Source organism: Lactuca sativa, chromosome 1, assembly GCF_002870075.4.
Source record: "Lactuca sativa cultivar Salinas chromosome 1, Lsat_Salinas_v11, whole genome shotgun sequence".
In the NCBI taxonomy this organism is placed as follows: Eukaryota; Viridiplantae; Streptophyta; class Magnoliopsida; order Asterales; family Asteraceae; genus Lactuca; species Lactuca sativa.
The window spans coordinates 151,324,014-151,343,215 of record NC_056623.2 but is presented as its reverse complement, the minus strand read 5'-3'; the positions used below and the strand labels follow the sequence as shown (position 1 = coordinate 151,343,215).

General features: G+C 34.4%; 4 protein-coding genes across 6 annotated transcripts; all 4 read left to right on the top strand.

Annotated features, from left to right (window-relative positions):
* Positions 1-1,174: 1,174 nt before the first annotated feature.
* LOC128125882 (disease resistance protein RUN1-like) lies at positions 1,175-5,057 on the top strand. Its single transcript, XM_052766825.1, has 5 exons — positions 1,175-1,290; positions 3,548-3,635; positions 3,766-3,773; positions 3,821-4,945; positions 5,039-5,057. The coding sequence occupies exons 1-5, from the start codon at positions 1,175-1,177 to the stop codon at positions 5,055-5,057; spliced, it is 1,356 nt and encodes a 451-aa protein (XP_052622785.1).
* On the top strand, positions 1,215-9,480 carry LOC111915952 (uncharacterized). 3 transcript variants are annotated; one of them, XM_023911595.3, is made up of 9 exons: positions 1,215-1,290; positions 3,821-4,945; positions 5,039-5,362; positions 5,440-6,360; positions 6,438-6,603; positions 6,682-7,035; positions 7,171-7,239; positions 9,008-9,069; positions 9,214-9,480. In XM_023911595.3, exons 3-7 carry the CDS (start codon positions 5,072-5,074, stop codon positions 7,236-7,238), a joined length of 1,800 nt encoding a protein of 599 aa, XP_023767363.1. In that variant the 5' UTR covers positions 1,215-1,290; positions 3,821-4,945; positions 5,039-5,071; the 3' UTR covers position 7,239; positions 9,008-9,069; positions 9,214-9,480. The 3 variants fall into 3 exon arrangements, with proteins under 3 accessions (XP_023767363.1, XP_023767352.1, XP_052620247.1); XM_023911584.3 differs by having other exon boundaries at positions 6,438-7,035; XM_052764287.1 differs by lacking the exons at positions 9,008-9,069; positions 9,214-9,480 and adding an exon at positions 8,317-8,911 and having other exon boundaries at positions 6,438-7,035.
* Positions 9,481-13,315: 3,835 nt separating this feature from the next.
* On the top strand, positions 13,316-13,930 carry LOC111916473 (uncharacterized). Its single transcript, XM_023912140.1, has one exon. The coding sequence runs from the start codon at positions 13,316-13,318 to the stop codon at positions 13,928-13,930; it is 615 nt and encodes a 204-aa protein (XP_023767908.1).
* Positions 13,931-16,309: 2,379 nt separating this feature from the next.
* Positions 16,310-17,290, top strand: LOC111916466 (uncharacterized mitochondrial protein AtMg00810-like). Its single transcript, XM_023912133.1, has one exon. The coding sequence runs from the start codon at positions 16,310-16,312 to the stop codon at positions 17,288-17,290; it is 981 nt and encodes a 326-aa protein (XP_023767901.1).
* Positions 17,291-19,202: the final 1,912 nt, after the last annotated feature.

Here is a 19,202-nt window from a genome sequence, read left to right as displayed (position 1 = left end):
CATACATTCACATACACACAATAACATTCTACTTATAACAAATACATATAACTTCTACTAATATACCACATATACATCAAACACACATACATTGGAATATATATACCAAATTCACATATATTCAAACAAATACAAAATATACAATCCAATTTTCACATATGACAATTATCACATAATTTCACATATAAATACAACTTGAAGCTATACAACTAATTGCAATTAAATAACCACAAACAAAAAATTGAATAACTTGCTTCTAATCCAAAACAATACCACCAAAAACAAAAATATGAACAATTTATTATCATTCAATCACTATATAAAGCTACAAATCAAAATTCATACAAAATAAAAAAGAAATCATAAAAAAAAAACTTACCTTTCTTCAACAAATGGAGGCACCTACAAATTGATCCCAAAGCTTTAACCACTTGCTTGGAACAATGCTTCTAATCCAAAACAACACCACCAAAAATAAAGAACGTGATCAATTTATTCTCATTCATACAACACAAAAATGAAATCATCAAAATAAACTTACCTTTCTTCAAGAAATTGATCCTAAAGCTTTAACCACACCTAGGGACACTTGCTTGGAACAATGAGGGGAGAAATTTGCTTGAAAGAAGCTGATTGAAGAAGAAAATCGGAAATATGGTGAAGGAACTCGAAGCAAACAGAAAGGGAAATGAAATGGAAGGGTAATCTGCGTGCGTTTTTTTATTTATCTGCGATCATCAATAGCGGCGACACTATTAGCGGCGACGCGAGGATCAATACCGGCGACAATTGTTAATAGCGGCGACAAACTGGAGGGAAGGGTACCGCGTCATTTTTATCAGACAATTAGCGGCGACTTTTTTAGGGTTTTAGCGGCGACATGCGTGTCGCCGGTATTAGGTTAAACCGGATAAGGCACCCCACCCGTTGGATTGGCTATCTCATCGAACGGTTGAGATGCAATGTAGGGGGAAAGTGCGGATTCGGGTGTCAACCCTTTAGCGGCGACACTATTAGCGGCGACTAGTGGCTTTACCGGCGACTCTAGCTAGAGTCGCCGGTAAAGCCACTAGTCGCCGCTAATAGTGTCGCCGCTAAAGGATATATTTCTTGTAGTGTTTATCATGTCGAGCCCACCCATGTTAGGAAGCAACAAAGTAGCTTCGGAGATGCAATGGCTAAGCATAGAGAGAAGATGCATGCAGAGACAAATTCACGTAAAAAAAGTCAATGTTGGAATAATGCACTTAGAGAAGTTGCTAATTTAAAAGGGAAGGATGCAAATGGCAGGTAACTATATTCATACCCATATTTCCACACTCCTTTAAATTGTTTAATTAGCACATGAAAATTCAACATAAACTTCTCCTTATACATTTCAACACGTCATATTCATCAAATGTGCATATTTTTTTATGCATTTAATTTTGTAAGAATGGTAGGGCTGTTAGATTTCTTTTTGCAAAAATATATAGGGTCATGGCCCTACCTTTCTACCATCGACTTCAAGTAGTTGGGGGATCAGAGTTCATTTAAAATTACTCTATTATTTCTCGGGGCTAAATAAACATATTTAAGTCATCTTCAATAGAAACACATTAGTTTGTTTATTTTATTTAATCAAACACTTTTCATTTTTTTATTGCAAGTGCTTATGTGATAGAAATTATATTGTTTTATGTGTTAACTAAACACAAACTAATTACTATACATCAATCATACCAAATACAATCTAATCATAAGTTTATTTTTCAAAATTAATAAAACTAATTTAATATTAATTATCTTATTTATTATATATATTTTTAATGAGGGTTACTAAAATAATACTAACACTAAAAGCAATAGTTTATAACAATAACAGAATTGGTCACGAAGCTTATATAAACAGAGTCATTTATGCTAGTTGTTGTTTATCTATTTTCAAACTTAAATTTTTTATGATGATGATTATTTATATTAATGAGATTTAAAATATAAAATTTAATTTTTATCAATAAAGTTCTCTTTCCTTTGATTTATCAAAATTATTAAATTGAATTTGATAAAAGTGCTCATAAAATTTATAAGAAAAATTAGGTTAAACAATTTAAGATAAACCCTTCTTCCAAAATTGCCATATAGTTGATAAGTAATATTTTTTTCACTTTATTTTAACAAAAATAATAATTAAATTGGTTTTTATTATATTTCAAAAGAAATAAAAATATTAAATAAGTATTTTCTAGTTAAAAAGTTGACTTTTATAGACTAAAAACATATTTATATGTTGTTTCTTTGAAAATATCAAAATAAATAATAATAATAATAATAATAATAATAATAATAATAATAATAATATTATTATTATTATTATTATTATTATTATTATTATTATTATTATTATTATTATTATTATTATTATTATGGGTATATTCTTAGTAGTATTTTTTATTTTTGCTTTAATTTAAGGATACAAAGGAGATTCTTTAATGTTATTGTTTATTAAAATATATATATAAACATTAACTCCATATACTTTAGATAAAAGTTAAATATAAAAATATAATAAAGATATAAATAAGATTGTTTATATAAAGGATACAAAGTAAATATTTAAATATGTAATTTAATATAAAGGATACAAAGGTAACATACGATTAATTTAAAGGTGTAAACCTAAAAATATGACAGGGGTCAGAAGTGAAACTATATGGAATCGATTAAGGTTATCAAAATCGGGATCCTACATATGATCGTTTTTGGATCTGTAAAATCGGGATTGGGATCTTAAGATCCCACAAAATAAAATATAATTTTAACTTATAATTTTATAACATGAAAAAGTTCTCAAAATTTAGTTTTCGTTCAATAACTATATAAAATCCAAAACATTAGTCACAACTCACAATACCAAATGATAAATAGTAAACTGATAAATTGTAAAAAGCTGGTTAAAAGACATCAAGTGCAATTTTTTTTTCCCAAACAATAAAAATAAAAAATAATTAAATAAAAAATTTCAAGGGAAAGTAAGATTGGATCGGATCCTGAATCTACAATCCTACCTACGATGGTAAGATCCTACCGGTGACGATAACATAAATACTACCATACTCGTTTTTCATACTACAGTTAAGATCACAATTTTGATAACCTTGAAATCTATGGTCAATGGTGGGGCCACCTCCCATTTTTGCAAATAGTATTCTAACAATCACATTTTTGCAAACATATTATTCTTACAAAAAAGAAAAAACAATTAAACTATCCTGCTAATTTTAATATGTGTCCTATGCATCTATTATTTTATCAAAATTAGTTCATGTAGGTAGATCATTTTAATGATTTTATATGAATATGATTTTAATTAATAAACCATAATTTTGAACAATTGTAATGCATGTACTATTTTTATATTATTCTACTGTCAAACTATATCATCTTTTATTATGATATATTAATGCTTTTACTTGTAAGTATTAAAGATTAAGTTATAACTATTCACTGACATTGTATTCATATTCATGCAAAACCATGTTGAGATTTAATTTTGATGGTTCTGTAGAAACACAATGAGCTTTGGTGCTCAGTTAATGAAATCTTGTATTACATTGGTGGCTCTGTTCTTATTAATAGATGATAACTGTGAGTTTGTATATTAAATGCTTAATTACATGGTTAGGAGTGCAAATACGATAATAGTTATGACATGAAAAACTTAATTATATAATAGCTTAATATGATATAATTTTGATTTGGTTCATTTGAAAATTAAATCTGCAGTATGGCATGTTAGTTGTTTGGGTTATGTTTTGATTTTATTAAAATCAAATTGCAGGTTTGAGGTAGAGTTTATTGATGAAGTTGTTAAGGACATCTTTCGTAGATTACGTATATCTTCAAGGTTTCCACTACCACAACTTATTGGGATGGAGGATTCCATTAACTTCGTCACTTCATGGTTGAAAGATGTATCCTCATGTACAACTGATATACTCAATATCTTGGGTATGGGTGGGATCGGGAAGACATCTTTATCTAAATATGTATATGCATTACATTCTCATGAATTTGACACAAGCAGCTTCATTGAAGATATTAGTAGGAAATGTGATGAAAAATATAATGGGGTGCTTGATGTACAAAAACAACTATGTGATGACATTTCAAAACCAAGTTCTATTCAAGTTCTTGATGATTCTATATACACCTCAATGATAGAGAATGTAGTGGCCCGTAAAAAGGTGTTTCTAGTTCTTGATGATATTGGTAGTCTCGATCAATTAGATGCGTTACTTGGAAGTAAAGGTTTTCATCCTGGAACCAAAATCATAATAACAACAAAAGATGCATGGTTGACAAAAAGTTGTTCATTATTCAAAACGAACTTTAAACCTAAGTATGCACAATACAAGCTTGAAGGCTTATCTAAGACTGAATCACAAAAACTATTGTGTTATCATGCATTTATGCGCAATGATCCTGAGGCAGGTTATGAAGAGGTCTCAGAAAAACTTGTGAAGTATTGTGACGGACATCCAATGGCTCTTAAAGTTTTGGGTAGATCTCTACATAATCGAGATGTGACTTATTGGGAGGGGTGCATAGATACACTAAAGAAAGAAAATGATTCACCTATAAATAATGTCTTGAAAACGAGCTTTGACTCGTTGTCATCAAAAAATGAAAAGGATTTGTTTAAGCATATTGCTTGTATTTTTGTTGGAATGGATAGAAATTATACCATAACAATATTAGAGGCATGTGATATGGAAACAACAACTGGGATCACTAATCTCATCGACAAATGCCTTCTTAGTATTGGATGGAATAATGAATTGATGATGCATGAGTTGGTTCAAGAGATGGGAAGATTTGTGGTACGTGAGGAATCAATTTACAAGCCTTGGAAACGAAGTCGAATATGGGGCTATGAGTCATTTAAAGTGTTGAAAAAAAAAAGGTAAGATGTCATGTACAGTTGTTTAAAGCATTTTGTATTTCTATATGCATGTCTAACATTTTAAAATTATTTTTGCATCCCCTGTTTTGTTAGGGTACGGAAAATGTTCTAGGCCTCACCCTTGACATGGAAATGCTTGAGAAAGAGAAGTTACATGGACCAATCGAGTTGAAAACAGATGCATTGAGTAAGATGGATAGATTAATGCTTTTACAACTCAATTATGTGCAAATAACCGGCTCTTACAAGAACTTTCCAGAAGAATTAAGATGGTTGTGTATGCATGGGTTCCCTTTGAAGTCTCTACCTTCAGACTTACCAATGGAGAATGTGGTTGCACTTGACATGTCATATAGCAATATTGAATCATTTGAGATTTGTTATCACTATCCAGAACGACTTCATAAGAGGCCAAAGGTAACTTATCTTCATGTATTACTCTTCTAGTTTGAGTTGATAAAATTCACTACTATTCTAACTTATCTCAATTTCAGCAATTAATTGGATCGTGCTCAAAAGATAAATGTTTGCTTGGATCGTTGAAGATTCTTAATTTAAGTTTCTGTGAAGAGCTTCAGAGTCTTCTTGGTTTTGACCACATCCCTAAACTTGAGAGATTAATACTTAAAGGTTGTATTGGCATGCTTGATGTTTGTGAATCAATTGAGCAATGTCTTGAACTTGTTTTCGTTGATCTAAGCTACTGCAACAAGCTAGGAAAACTTCCAAGCATCATAGGCATGTTGAAGAAGGTTGAAACACTTTTGCTAGAGGGTTGTAATCTTGGTGAATCTAGAATAGAAATTGTAGGTATGGATTCACCAGAAATAAGCAAGGCTAACAAAATTGGCATATACACAATAACTTCTTCCTCCACTGTTTTGGAGGCTATACCAAGTTATTCAAAGTTATTTGCGATTTCTTTACCGAGATATTTAGTAAGCCTATTACTTAAGAATAATAATCTGTCCATTGAATCTTTTCCATTGGACTTCAGTTGCCTAGCCATGTTAAAGGAATTAAATCTAGATGAAAATCCTATTGTTTCCCTACCTAGTTGTGTGAGAAGCCTTCCTAGGCTTCAGACACTTGGTATGAAAAATTGTAATATGCTTATGTCAGTCGAGCATCCTCCACATACACTCACCCATTTGAACCTTGATTCTCATTCTAATAATCCTTTGCTACAAAAAGTTCTATTTGATCAAAAAATGTCCCCACTCCAGTTCTTTCTAGGACGGATGATCTTGGCACTTTCATCGTTTGAATTTGAAGGTATGGTCAAAATCCAACCAATGGCAGCTATTGACGAAAAGGTATTACATTGTTTGGGCTGGACTAACCTAGACTTCCTTAATGGAAGCCACACGACAACTTCTGTTGAATATAGAGAATCAGAGGAATCTGAGATACAGGTTTGGTCTAGTTAGCTATATGTCCTTGTGAATATGTGTGTATATATATAATTAATGAAGGTGGTTGTATTTGGCAGATGTATTATGAATTTGGAATATTCAGCACAAGTTATTGGGGTAAAGAGATGCCGAATTGGATAACAGATAAAAGCATTGGGCCATCAATATCATTTACAGTCCCATTATCTCCGAAGAAGCTCACAGGATTAAATTGCTGCTATATGCTGACAAAATTAGGAGAAGGTATTGTCGTTGATTTACCGGTGATCAAAATTAGTAATTTAACAAAGAATCTCACCTGGATATATAAAAATTACATAGGTAGTGTATTCGATACCGATGGAGAGTGTGTGTCATTGTTAAGTCATTGGATGTTTGGGATGAATGAGATGGAATATGGTGACCACATTACTATTAATATCCTGAGGGAGAAACCAGATGTTTTTTCTTATAAATTTAGAATTGAGTGTGGGGTGAGTTTTGTGTATGATGATGAAGACATAGATAAAGAAGAAGAAGATGTGTTGAGTTATTACAAGTCATGGAATCACATCATTGGTGGAGATCTTTCTGGATTTCAGTTAACAACCGGAGAATACATCCTAAGAAAAGATCGAATGTTGCGGTCTTTCATGGATATAGATTATTTGTGTGGAGATGGTGCCCAATTTAAAGGTAGATATCATTCTTATGCATTGCATTTTATCTAGATCTGAAAGATACTAAAATGATAAAGTTTTGATGGTAAATAATTCATGCTTTGGTTTTCTGCAACCAATTTCAAATCTTTAATCTATTTCTTTTCATTAGATGAGAAAGTGGATTTCATAGCTCTCTCTCAAAGGAACTCTGGTCATTTACCTGAGGATGGGCCCTAAGGTACTTTATATCCCAAAAACCCTTTTCCTGTCACATAATACAAGAACAAACAAATCAACTGTCTTTTAGGTTTGTTTTTATGTTTTCTAATGACATTGAAGGTTCTTTTTTTAGTGTTTTTTTTCTCAAAGAGTTGGATCTTCCAAGCGTTCATGTTCAAAAGTTATCCAATACTCGGTTGGATGCATTCTTTTTATATATATTTTATATTTATCTTCTCCACCAAAAAACACAGCCCATTGCACTACGTAGCTGATCATAAGACACATTTCTTTGCATTAATAAACTGATCTTATTCTCAAAATTTACCAATAGATATTTAAATCATTAGAAGGAAAAAACAAGTTACATATGCACTTCCTGATAAGTTTAATTTTTTCCAATATGAACTTATGTGTCTAAAAAAGCCGCTATATATCTACCTCTCGTATATATGTTCGATGTCTACACAAGTTCCTTTAAGCTTCCATCCGTCTATATCCTTTGAGATGCTTAAAATTTTGACTAAAACTTTACAAGATACAATCAGACAAGGAAAAAAAGGATCTGAGAGCTAATCAAAATAATGGGAAAGTTGAATGTTCCATTTTATGTTGGTGTAGTAATTTACTTTCTTGAAGAAAAAAATGAACACAAACATTTCTTTTAATATATACAACATATTATAAAAAGAATCACCTACAGAGTAAAATCCTTGGGAGCATGATAATGAGGGTATGCAACTTTACTTATTTAAACCATATTCTTTTTTTTTTTGAACCGGCAAATCTAATCTACTCCTAAGCTAACAACACCTATTCCACCTATGTCCACAACGGGACTTGAACCCTCGACCTCAAAGAGGGAGGGCACCACCTGATACCGTTGGGCTACAAGCCCTTTGGTATTTAAACCATATTCATTTTGACATAAAAACTACACATTCACTTGTACTTCAAAAAGAAAATATGAAGAGGTTGCAAGGGGGTAAAATTACTTGCTCTCCATGTTTATTGCTCTGCACAGTGTTAATTTAATAAAATAGCTTCCTCCCTTTTACTATCAATGAGTTGCATGTCTTTTCTGTTTTTTATTCAGGACACCAACAAAAATCACAACGTAGCATGTGTGTTCCATCTCCTACAGTTCCCAGTCCTCTTGTAGGCAAATGAATTAATCTAACAATTAACTTAAGGCTAAATGCAAGAAATAGAAACGTACTTTCAATTATCTGTGGAGTACAAAAGAACAATTATCAGAATCTATGGAAAATGCACCAGAAAGCCAAAGTGCATCACTAGATTGTACTGTACAACACAATAACAAATTCTTGGAGGACTTTTTGGCTCATGGTTGCTGTTGTTACTCGAAGTTGCCACTTAGTTAAGTAATCTTTATCCAATATAACTTAAGAAGACGTTTTCTAGTTGTCAAAAGTTTCACATTTCATGACTACATGGCATGGCCAATTTGACGATATTTGTGAAAAATAGCTTGTAGTAAGGGGTCGTTTTCTGATGTGTCATTCGATTCGAATGGTTGTTTGCTGGGTTACACATTGTTTGATTGTTCATTTATTGGAAGTGTTTGATCATCCATTTTCCATTGTAAATGGTCTTTCTTGGGTTTATAAATAAGGTGTGTTGGACAATCTACTCAACAAATAATATGTTTATGATGCTTTATGTGTATAGTGTATTGGTTGTTGAGTATTTTATTGATTTGTTATTCTTTTTTATCATTGGTTGTTGATATCCTCTTTTTTGTTTGTATAAAAAATCATAATCAGGTTTGTTCTGTTTTGTGGAGACAATATGTGTGCATGCTGGTGTTGGAATTCATCAACATGAGGTAGTTATCTGATATGTCTTTAGAATCATATTTTTTTCTCCTCTGTGGAGGCAATATGTCGTAAGTATTAGCTAGCTAATTGAGTTTTGTGATCTTTTTGGTTTAATGTTGTTTTTGTTTGTTTGTTTGTTTGATCATGACAAGGGAGTGTGTTTATAGTACTCATGAGAATGATATGGAAGTCCAATGGATTAGGATTACTGAAAGGATGAAACACATATGTCAATAAATTTGTCAACGGAGCCTGGTATGGAAGTTCAATGGATTGGTCAAAGGATGAAACACATATATATCAATGGATTGGTCAAATGACGAAACATATATGCCTTTGTTCTTCATATTTTTTTTCCAAACACATATCTATATTGTTTAATGTGAAGGATGAAACACATATGTCTTTGTTCTTGATAATTTTTCCCTATTGAATATGGTAATTGGTAAATAGGAAATAGTGGAAAGAATTAAGACAATTTAAATTGTTTTTTTAGTGTTTGTTGTCATTGTTTTGGTGTGGTTTTTGTAACACTTAATACAAGATTTGTTCATCAATCATCATATGTTGTAAATTTTTGTAATTTTGAAACAGTTAGAAACCGTATATTACTAATATGTATATCTTTATTGGAGCTAGATATTCTTCCAAATAGCACCGCATGTTTGAGCATTTTCTTACATCATATATATGGATAACAAAATCTGCACATTATTCTATGTTATTATTTTCAATAGTAAGAATAATAACATTTGAGATAGGATATAGCAATTGTTTGTAGCCTTTTCAGTTTCTAGCATCTGAAAATTGGAAAATATTAACTATGATTAAATTTATTCGGGTAATTATTAGTTACCATTAAACGTATTCAACTTCTGACTTCATCTTATATATAATATACTGAAATTTTACTTCTCATTTACACTTCTTAATCTTCTATTCTCTTTGGTTAGCAGACTTTTTTTTTATAATTTTCAAGAATTATGCAAGCAACATGAGAAAACTGAATTTTTTTTGGAGGATGTCAAAGTTTTGCCACCCTCAACAGAACAGATGATTACAAAAGTACTTCTCCTAGAATCTACATGTTCTGAAATTCTTACCATGAAGAGTTTGATAGATGTTATGGTAATCCCTTAAAAGTCAAGTGATGATCATTGATAATTTGTAGTAAGAGTGTTTATTCAGCATAGTTGTGTTGATGGGTTTTGGGGTTTTTTGAATATATAAAATAATTTACTTATTATTTTCATTTTTTATTCAACTACTTTCTCTTTGAGTCTTTTCAGTTGTACATGGTGTTATGATATTCTATATAACCAATTTACTATTAATCAATAACATTTATCATAAAAGCATATTTTGATACCAAATATATGGTTATTGGAACTGAAAATATTAGCATTCTACATTGTACATAATCGTTGCCAAAAAATATTTCAGTATTGCGACAACATCCTTGTTAGATATGATCGAATATAAGTATGAATAGTTTTCGATTAATAAAAAATATTTATAGGAAAAACATTTATTACTGTTCAAAAAAGGCAAGTGATAGAATTTGAATTCGTGCCTAAGAATATAAGGTTATGTTATGTAAATACTGTTAGCTTCGACAACGCACATAATCGGTCATAGTATCAAATATAATTTGGAAAATGTTCAATTGCAGATGCAAAGATGAGGAACTAATATATATTACTTGTTGGGAATATTAGCGTTTGTGGTGGAGATCTGGATACCAACTTGGATCGTGATATCACTTTCCGAACTGATATTTCTACCATATGTCTGGGTTACAAGAAATTCAGCCTAGGATAATTCAAGTGGACACTTACGTTTCTAGGCACAGAAAACGTAAGCTAATATGCTAAAAGGTTATGTGAATGTGTGATGAAAAACGAGAGCTCAGAAAAGGACCCCCTTCTGGAAAGAAAGAGTTGTTTATATATACTAAACACGATTAGGGTTTCATTAGGGTTGGGCCATCATTAATTGCTTTGGAAGCAAGTAATATTAATCCGGATTAGGGTTACCAAAAACTAACGAGTTTCGTTAGTTTTACCATAATCACCCTCAAGAAATTGAGTTTTCCATTATGTTCCCACATGCAAAATTCGGTGAGGTTTGCCCCTGGCTAGGGTCCCGCTAGGGGCGCTGTCTCTTTGGAAACCCTGGACCTGGGGGCGCTACCCCCGGACCCCCGACTAGTCGTCGAACCGGCTTCTGGTTCGATCTTATATATGCGTGCACTCTGCACAACCCCGTACATGCATTAGAATACAAATCATGAACCCCTTAACTCACATGTTAGTTCCAGTTACTTAAAATGACATGGTGACACTAAAATCACCAACATTATTTTGGTGGCTTTAATTCATATTGGAAAAAATACTATCTACCGAATATAATTTAATGAATGTTCAAGAACAAATGCACTCGTAGGGCCAAATATACGGTGGTGGCAGTGTTAATTGCATATTTTAAAAAGATTATTTGCTGGTGTCTAATGGTATCTTTTTGTCGATAACGTTGGCATAATTTTTAGCATATTAAAATAATAATATTAATGGAATCATTGGTGATTCTATTGATTTTCTAAATACAATATTGCGTATTGCATCTTTTATAAACTAGCTAAACAAAACATCATAATTTATTTAATATTTCATATATTCTTCATGGTCTTTCTTATCCTCTTCCAGATTCTATCATCTTCATATAATTTTATTACTATTTTCTCATCTTTAATTTCATTTGTTAGATATTTAGTAACAAAATCTTTCCTTTCAACTTCAATACCCTTCAATAATGAAAGTTTCCTTTGTCTAGCAGTCTGATCAAATTTGTTGAAATATGTATGATTTAGAAGTTGCCTAATGTTGTTCGTTTTGCCAAACTTTGTTTTTGCAAATTTGGACAGTTCCTTTTCAAATTTTTTGTTAGGGAGGTTTGAAGTTTTCGGTTGGTGGGTAGAAGAAAAAAAGGATGAAGCCATCAAAAATGGTTTTTGTTACAGATTGGTTAATAGTGATTTTGTTTTGAGAGAACAATGATGTTTTTTTTCTCTGAGAATAGAGTTCCATGTGTAGTCTTTTTATATTTAAAGTTATAGATATGCATAAAGATAATAATGAATATTTGGTAGGTGTATCTTCTAAATTTATTGTGTATATCTATAATTAAACTTATTGCAATAAGTCAATTTTGATGTCATAATTACGGTATGTGATTTTATGGCTTAGTAGGTTGGCGGCATTCTAATAGTAGTAATTAATTATAACCATCTATATTGTATTTTAAATTAAACTTCAAAAGACTTCTTTTTGTGTGTCATGTATATATCGTATTTATAAGTCGTATCACTTTTATATTCTTGTAACCTAACATTAGTAGGTGTCATTGCATCTTTTATAGGGTAACCAAGCCAACACCTTATTAAATGTCATTTTTTGTCTATTAATGATGCAAACTACACAAAGAAGAGCCATATACTTAGATCAATGGGAAAAGATATTGAAAGGGATATGGATACGATATTATTTATAATTGAGTTGGTGTATGAGACCATTAAAGATTCAAGAGATAAGATGAAACATTTAACAAATGTAGAAGGTTTTGACATGTCGAACATTGGATTCAATGCTGAGTTATATCTCATCCAATTATGAGGAGGATATACATGGATTACGGCTACTTTGACAATATTACTTGAGCTTATGAATAAGAAGATTGACACAAAATGGAGCTAATAAGGTTACACACAAAAACTTAGTTAGTAATTAGGTTATTTTGATGATGTTTTTGTTAGTGGATCACATGTTACATTGTATTATTCCTTTATATTTCTAGATAGCCCATTGTGTAAGCCTTGTATGTATTGGTCCAAGTGGCTTTGTATTTATACGTATGTTAATGTATAATTGAGTTATGGGAAAATGACGGCTTAGCATGGTATCAGAGCGTGTTTCTCTCAAACCCTAGCCGATCCCTTCTATCTTCTTCAAAATTCTGCTTCTTCCCTCCTGTTTGCTTTCTCTTCGTCCTTCTCTACAATGCCTCCTCCTCTAAACCTCCTCACAAGGCATACAGAATAACCAACATCGAGACCTACGTTCCCTTGATTCTCGACCTCAACAGCCATAACTATGATCCTTGGAGCGACTTCTTTACTACTCATTGCATTGCTTACGATCTCCGGGACCACATCGATGATACCTATGACCCACCAAACAAGCCACCCGCCAACATAGAATGGGACAGCTCGACAATCTCGTCAAACTGTGGCTGTTCAATTCGATTTCCCAGAATCTCATCACCAATGCCTACTCTCCTCTTGCATATGCCCGTAAAATCTGGTTGAACATCTCATCTATCTTCAATGACAACAAAGAAACCACAACCATTCAATTAGAAAACGAGCTTCGATGCATCACCATGGACGACCTAAGTGTTCATGACTACTGTAACAAAATCAAGAAACTCACTGATTTGCTTGAAGGTTTAGGAGAAAAAGTCAAAGAAAGGCATGTAGTTATTCATGCCCTCAACAGATTGTCCAGCAAATTTGAGAGTCTTGCCAACATCATCCGACTGTCAAAACCGTTCCCTACCTTTTCTGAAGTGCGCTCAATCCTTACTGCAGAAGAAACCCGGCTTGCCAATCCTCGTGTCGTTGCTCCTTCTCCTGCTGCCAATTCCTCGTCCAACTCCCTTCTTCACGTTGCCACCACTCCTTCCAATCGAGGTGGTGGCGGTGGTGGTTCTTCCTACCGACGCAACGACCGGCGTGGGGGCGGTAACAATCGCCGATCTCGACAGCAAAACCCATCCGCCGGCGGTGCACCAGCTAGCGGTCAATATGGCTAGGTTTATATCGCACCTCCTTTTCACCATGTTCACCGCCCTTCATCTCCGTGGGGTCCCACTGTGTGGTCTTACGCTACTTTTTGGTCTGGGAACCATTTTCCTCAGCCGGCCCAACAATGGAGCAGCCCAACATCGAATACTCAAGGCCTGCTTGGCAGCAGACCCTCTTCGGCCCATTCTAGTGCCCAGCAGCCTCAATCTTTACCTCCTCAGGCCCACCATCAGCAGTCTGGATATGATCAGCCCCCGTGGGCATGGCTCGGTAGTAGCGATCAACCTACTTCCCTTCCACATATTTTCAACACAATGTCCCTTTCGGACCCGGGGCAAAACGGATGGGTAATGGACACCGGCACAACAGACCATGTCCACTGTAACACATGTATACTCACTTCATTTTGTAATAATTCATATACTCCTCGTTCTATTTATGTCGGTAACGGATCTGCAATACCGGTTGTGACCTCGGGACATTCAAACTTTCCTGTCTCCAATATTTATCGTTCGCTTCATTTACAAAATATTCTTATCACACCCAACATTCTTAAAAACCTTATCTCTATTAGAAAATTCACAACTCATAATAATTGCTCTATTGACTTTGATCCTTATGGTTTTACTGTTCTTGATTATCAGCCCTTTAATCTGCTATGATAGCTCCGGGCCCCTATATCCTGTCACAAGCTCCTCTAGTCACGCGTTTGTCGCTACCACTCCCTCCACGTGGCATCAACGACTTGGTCACCCAGGCAATCAAGTTTTGAAGCATCTATCATAAATAGTTCAATTTCTTGTCGTTTATCAAAAAATAATGTTACATGTCATGCTTGTCAACTTGGTAAACACTCTAGACTACCTTTTTATTTATCTGACTCTATTGTTTATGCACCCTTTGAGATTATTCACTTTGATTTATGGACATCTCCTGTTACTAGTAATGGTGGTTTGCGCTATTATATTGTATTTCTTGATCATTTTACTCATTATGTTTGGGTGTATCCTTTAAAACAAAAATCTGAAGTATTTCAAAAGTTCTTATACCTCTCCAAACTCATCTCAACTCAATTTGGTGGCACCATTAAACAATTTCAATGTGATAATGGGGAGGGGGGGGGGGGGAGTATAACAACCAATAATTTCATGACTATTTTGCATCGAACGACATCACTTTTCGATTTTCATGCCCCCACACGTCTCAACAAAATGGTCGTTCAAAGCGAATGATTCGCACCATCAATAATATGATCCGAACTCTCATGTTTCACTCCCACCTACCACCTACCTTTTGGCCTGAAGCCCTTCATATGTCTGCCCACCTTCTCAATATATTACCGTCCGCTTCCATCTTAAACAATGCCCCATATTATCGTCTCTTTCATCGCCACCCTACATATGACCATCTCCATGTGTTTAGTTGTCTCTGCTTTCCTCACCTTCTTCCCAATAATAAGCTTCAGCCCCGCTCCACCCTATGCATCTTCCTCGGATACCCAACACACCACCGTGGGTTCCGATGCTATGATTTGTCCTATCGAAAGATCATCATCTCTCGTCATGTTACATTTGATGAGTCGATTTTCCCCTATGGTTCAGTTACTCCCATCGAGCCTCCCTCCTATGATTTCTTATTTGACTCTGATATTTCTCCCACCCTTCGCCATATATTACATCCTAGCCCTCCTACTCTTGAACCTATAGATCATACCAATCCTTCTCCTACCCTCCCACTTCTGTTCATGAGGAATCTCCCTCCAGTCCCTCTCCACCTGAGGCCCCTACAATGCCACCTCCTCCTCATCCCATGCATACACATTCCAGAACTGGTATTGTCAAACCTGTGACCCGCCTCAATCTTCATACTACTTCCATTTCCTCTGTCCTGAGGTCACATCTCCAGGCTTTGAAAGATCCAAACTGGCATAAAGCCATGCATGAGGAATATAATGCTCTTATTACAAATGGTACTTGGGTACTTATACCATGACCGCTAGGCGTCAATGTCGTTCGCTCTATGTGGCTTTTAAACAAAAATTTAATGTTGAGGGATCTCTATCTAGATATAAAGCTCACCTGGTGGCAAATGGGCATAGTCAGCAACAGGGGATTGATTGTGATGAAACGTTGAGCCTGGTTGTCAAACCGGCCACCATACGCATGGTACTCAGTTTGGCTATTTCACAGGACTGGCCCATTCATCATCTAGACATAAAAAATGCTTTTCTTCATGGTCATCTTCAAGAGACCGTTTACATGCATCAACCACCCGATTTTCATGATCCTCGATACCCGGACCATGTTTGTCATCTTCAGAGATCTCTATATGGTCTCAAGTAAGCCCCTCGGGCCTGGTACCAAAGGTTTGCTCAACATACTCTTCACATGCGATTTCATCACAGCCTCACCGATTCGTCTCTTTTCATCTATCATCATGGAGGTGACACTGCCTACCCGTTACTCTATGTGGATGATATTGTATTGACGGCCTCTTCGACTTCTCTCCTCCAGTCCATCATTACTCAACTTAGCAGAGAGTTCGCAATGACTGATCTTGGAGCCCTTAAGTACTTTCTCGGCATCTCTGCCACTCGCTCTCCTCAAGGTCTCTTTCTCTCTCAGCGGAAATATGCTTTTGAGATCCTTGGGCGAGCCAATATGCTTCAATGTAATCCAGCTTGTACCCCTACAGAGACTACTCATAAGCTGGACAACTCTGGTACTCCTATTGCAGATCCATCATTATATCGTAGTTTTGCCGGTGCCCTCCAGTATCTCACGTTTACTCATCCAGATATTGCATTTGCAGTTCAACAAATATGTTTATTCATGCATGATCCTCGGGAACCTCATATGAATGCTCTCAAGCATATACTACGCTATGTTCGAGGAACTCTGGACCACGACCTGCAGCTTCATGTTTCCTCGTCTTCTGATCGTCGTGTATATTCAAACGCCGACTGGGGAGGATGCCCCTTCTCTCGCCGTTCGACCTCCGGTTATTGTGTTTTTCTCAGTGATAATCTTATTTCCTGGTCTTCTAAACGACAAGGGGTCATTTCTCGCTCCAGCGCAGAGGCAGAGTATCGCGGTGTTGCTAATGTTGTCGCCAAGACTTGTTGGGTTCGTAATTTACTTTGTGAGCTTCATAGTTCTCCTACCAAAGCCACTATTGTTTATTGTGACAATATTAGCTCCGTTTACATGACATCGAACCCTGTTCAGCACCAACGCACGAAACACATCGAGATTGATATTCATTTTGTTCGTGACTTGGTTGCCTGGGGTGATGTTCGTGTCTTTCAGGTTCCATCGTCCTCTAGTATGCATACATCTTTACCAAAGGCCTTCCTACTCAACATATAACAATTTTAAGGCCACTTTAAACTTTGGAAATATCCTCCCGATTAAATTCCAGTTGGGTTGTTAGTGGATCACATGTTACATTGTATTATTCCTTTATATTTCTAGATAGCCCATTGTGTAAGCCTTGTATGTATTGGCCCAAGTGGCTTCGTATATATACGTATGTTAATGTATAATTGAGTTATGGGAAAATGACGGCTTAGCAGTTTTTAATATATCTACTACATTTTGGTATTTTGTATGTTTGAGTAATTAGTTTTTTTGTATGTTATTTGTGAACAATGAAATAGAAGTGATAGTATTAAGTGTATTGTTTTATTTTATAGTTATTAATTATTAATATTAATATTTGTTATAGTTATTTATTATTATATTTGTGAGTGAACATGGTTGTAAGTAAAAGTAGACGATTTTTACTTACATTTTTTAGAAAAATCATTGAAGGGTCATAAAATGTCATAATTAATGAGTTTAATTTGCAAATATAATAATAATATGAATCTAGAAATTAATATCTCCATTTAGTGTTATCAAAAGGTCGCCATTAATAGGCAAACCAACTTTATTATTCATTATAGGGACAATGACTTAGAAGGCCATTGAAGTTTCAAATTTGTTCAAAAAACACCATTCAAGTATTACATGTTCAAAAAACATCATCAAACTAAGACATATATTCAAAAAACACCAACGAATTACATATTCTGTTCAAAAAACAACATCTTTATGGTTTGGGGTATCTTACATGTTTAGTCCCTAACTTTTTTTGTTGGATTAGTGTCTAAGTCCATAACTATTTTGGTATGTACTTGACCTGATTATGAGCATGGTCCTTTTGGGTTGCCTTCACCATAGCAATATGTATGATAAATTAAGGAGAGAGAGGTTTAAATATGATTTATTAATATGTTATGAGAATAATATATTAAAGGAGAAATCATATTGTTTAATTAATATTAGTCAATAATTAATTATGAATTAATTTTGTGGCTAAAAGAGATTAATTACACTTAGGGGACTGGACTGCAATTATTGGATAATTGAGTTATTGGGCTAAGGAATGCTAAAGGAATAAGGGGTGAACGAAATTATGATGGAAGCCCATCATATTTTCGTCCATGGCCTTATCCAGAAAGTTCCATGGGCTGCTTAGAGTTTAAGCTGTCCATTAGGGTTTTGACTGAAACCCTAGCAGCCCAAACAAGTATATAAAGGACCCCTTAGGCTCCCAAAACGTGTACAACTGATTCTCTAGGGTTTCTAGTCGTTTTTGGCAGCCTCTTTTCTTCTCCTCTTCATCCAAGTTGCATAAGGTGTTTGTGACTCCATTAGAGGTGCATCATTTGAGGCACTAAGCTTTCTAAGGCCAATCCAAACAAGGAATTGATTGTTATTGCTATATAACAATCAAAGGTAATTCTCTAAACCCTAATTCAGTTCATAATATGTTAGATCTAAGTTTATTAGTCTTGGATTCAAAGCATGTACAATAGAGAAACCTAGACCCAAGCATTAGGGTTTGTATGAGCACATAGGATTGTTTCTTATGCATAAAATCCATCAGTGGTATCAGAGCCTTGATTGGTTTCAATTGTATGTGATGCTATGTTGCTTTATTTGCTGAATAACGAATTTTTGGCCTCTGCCCGACCTGACTCGGCGAGTCAGTGGATGAACTCGGCGAGTCTGTCTGACTCGACAAGTCCAGGGGTCAGACAGAGGGATTTTCGGGTTTTGGCTGCTGTTTTGACTTGGACTTGATGCTTAATTTGTTTTATAAAGTTAAAATCCGAATTTTATCTTAATTAAGTGTTTATCCATGCCAAAACAATAGATAATTTCAAATCTTTTAAATATTGGTTGTTTATGTGATAAATATGGATTATTTAAAGTTATTTGGTAATTATCTAAT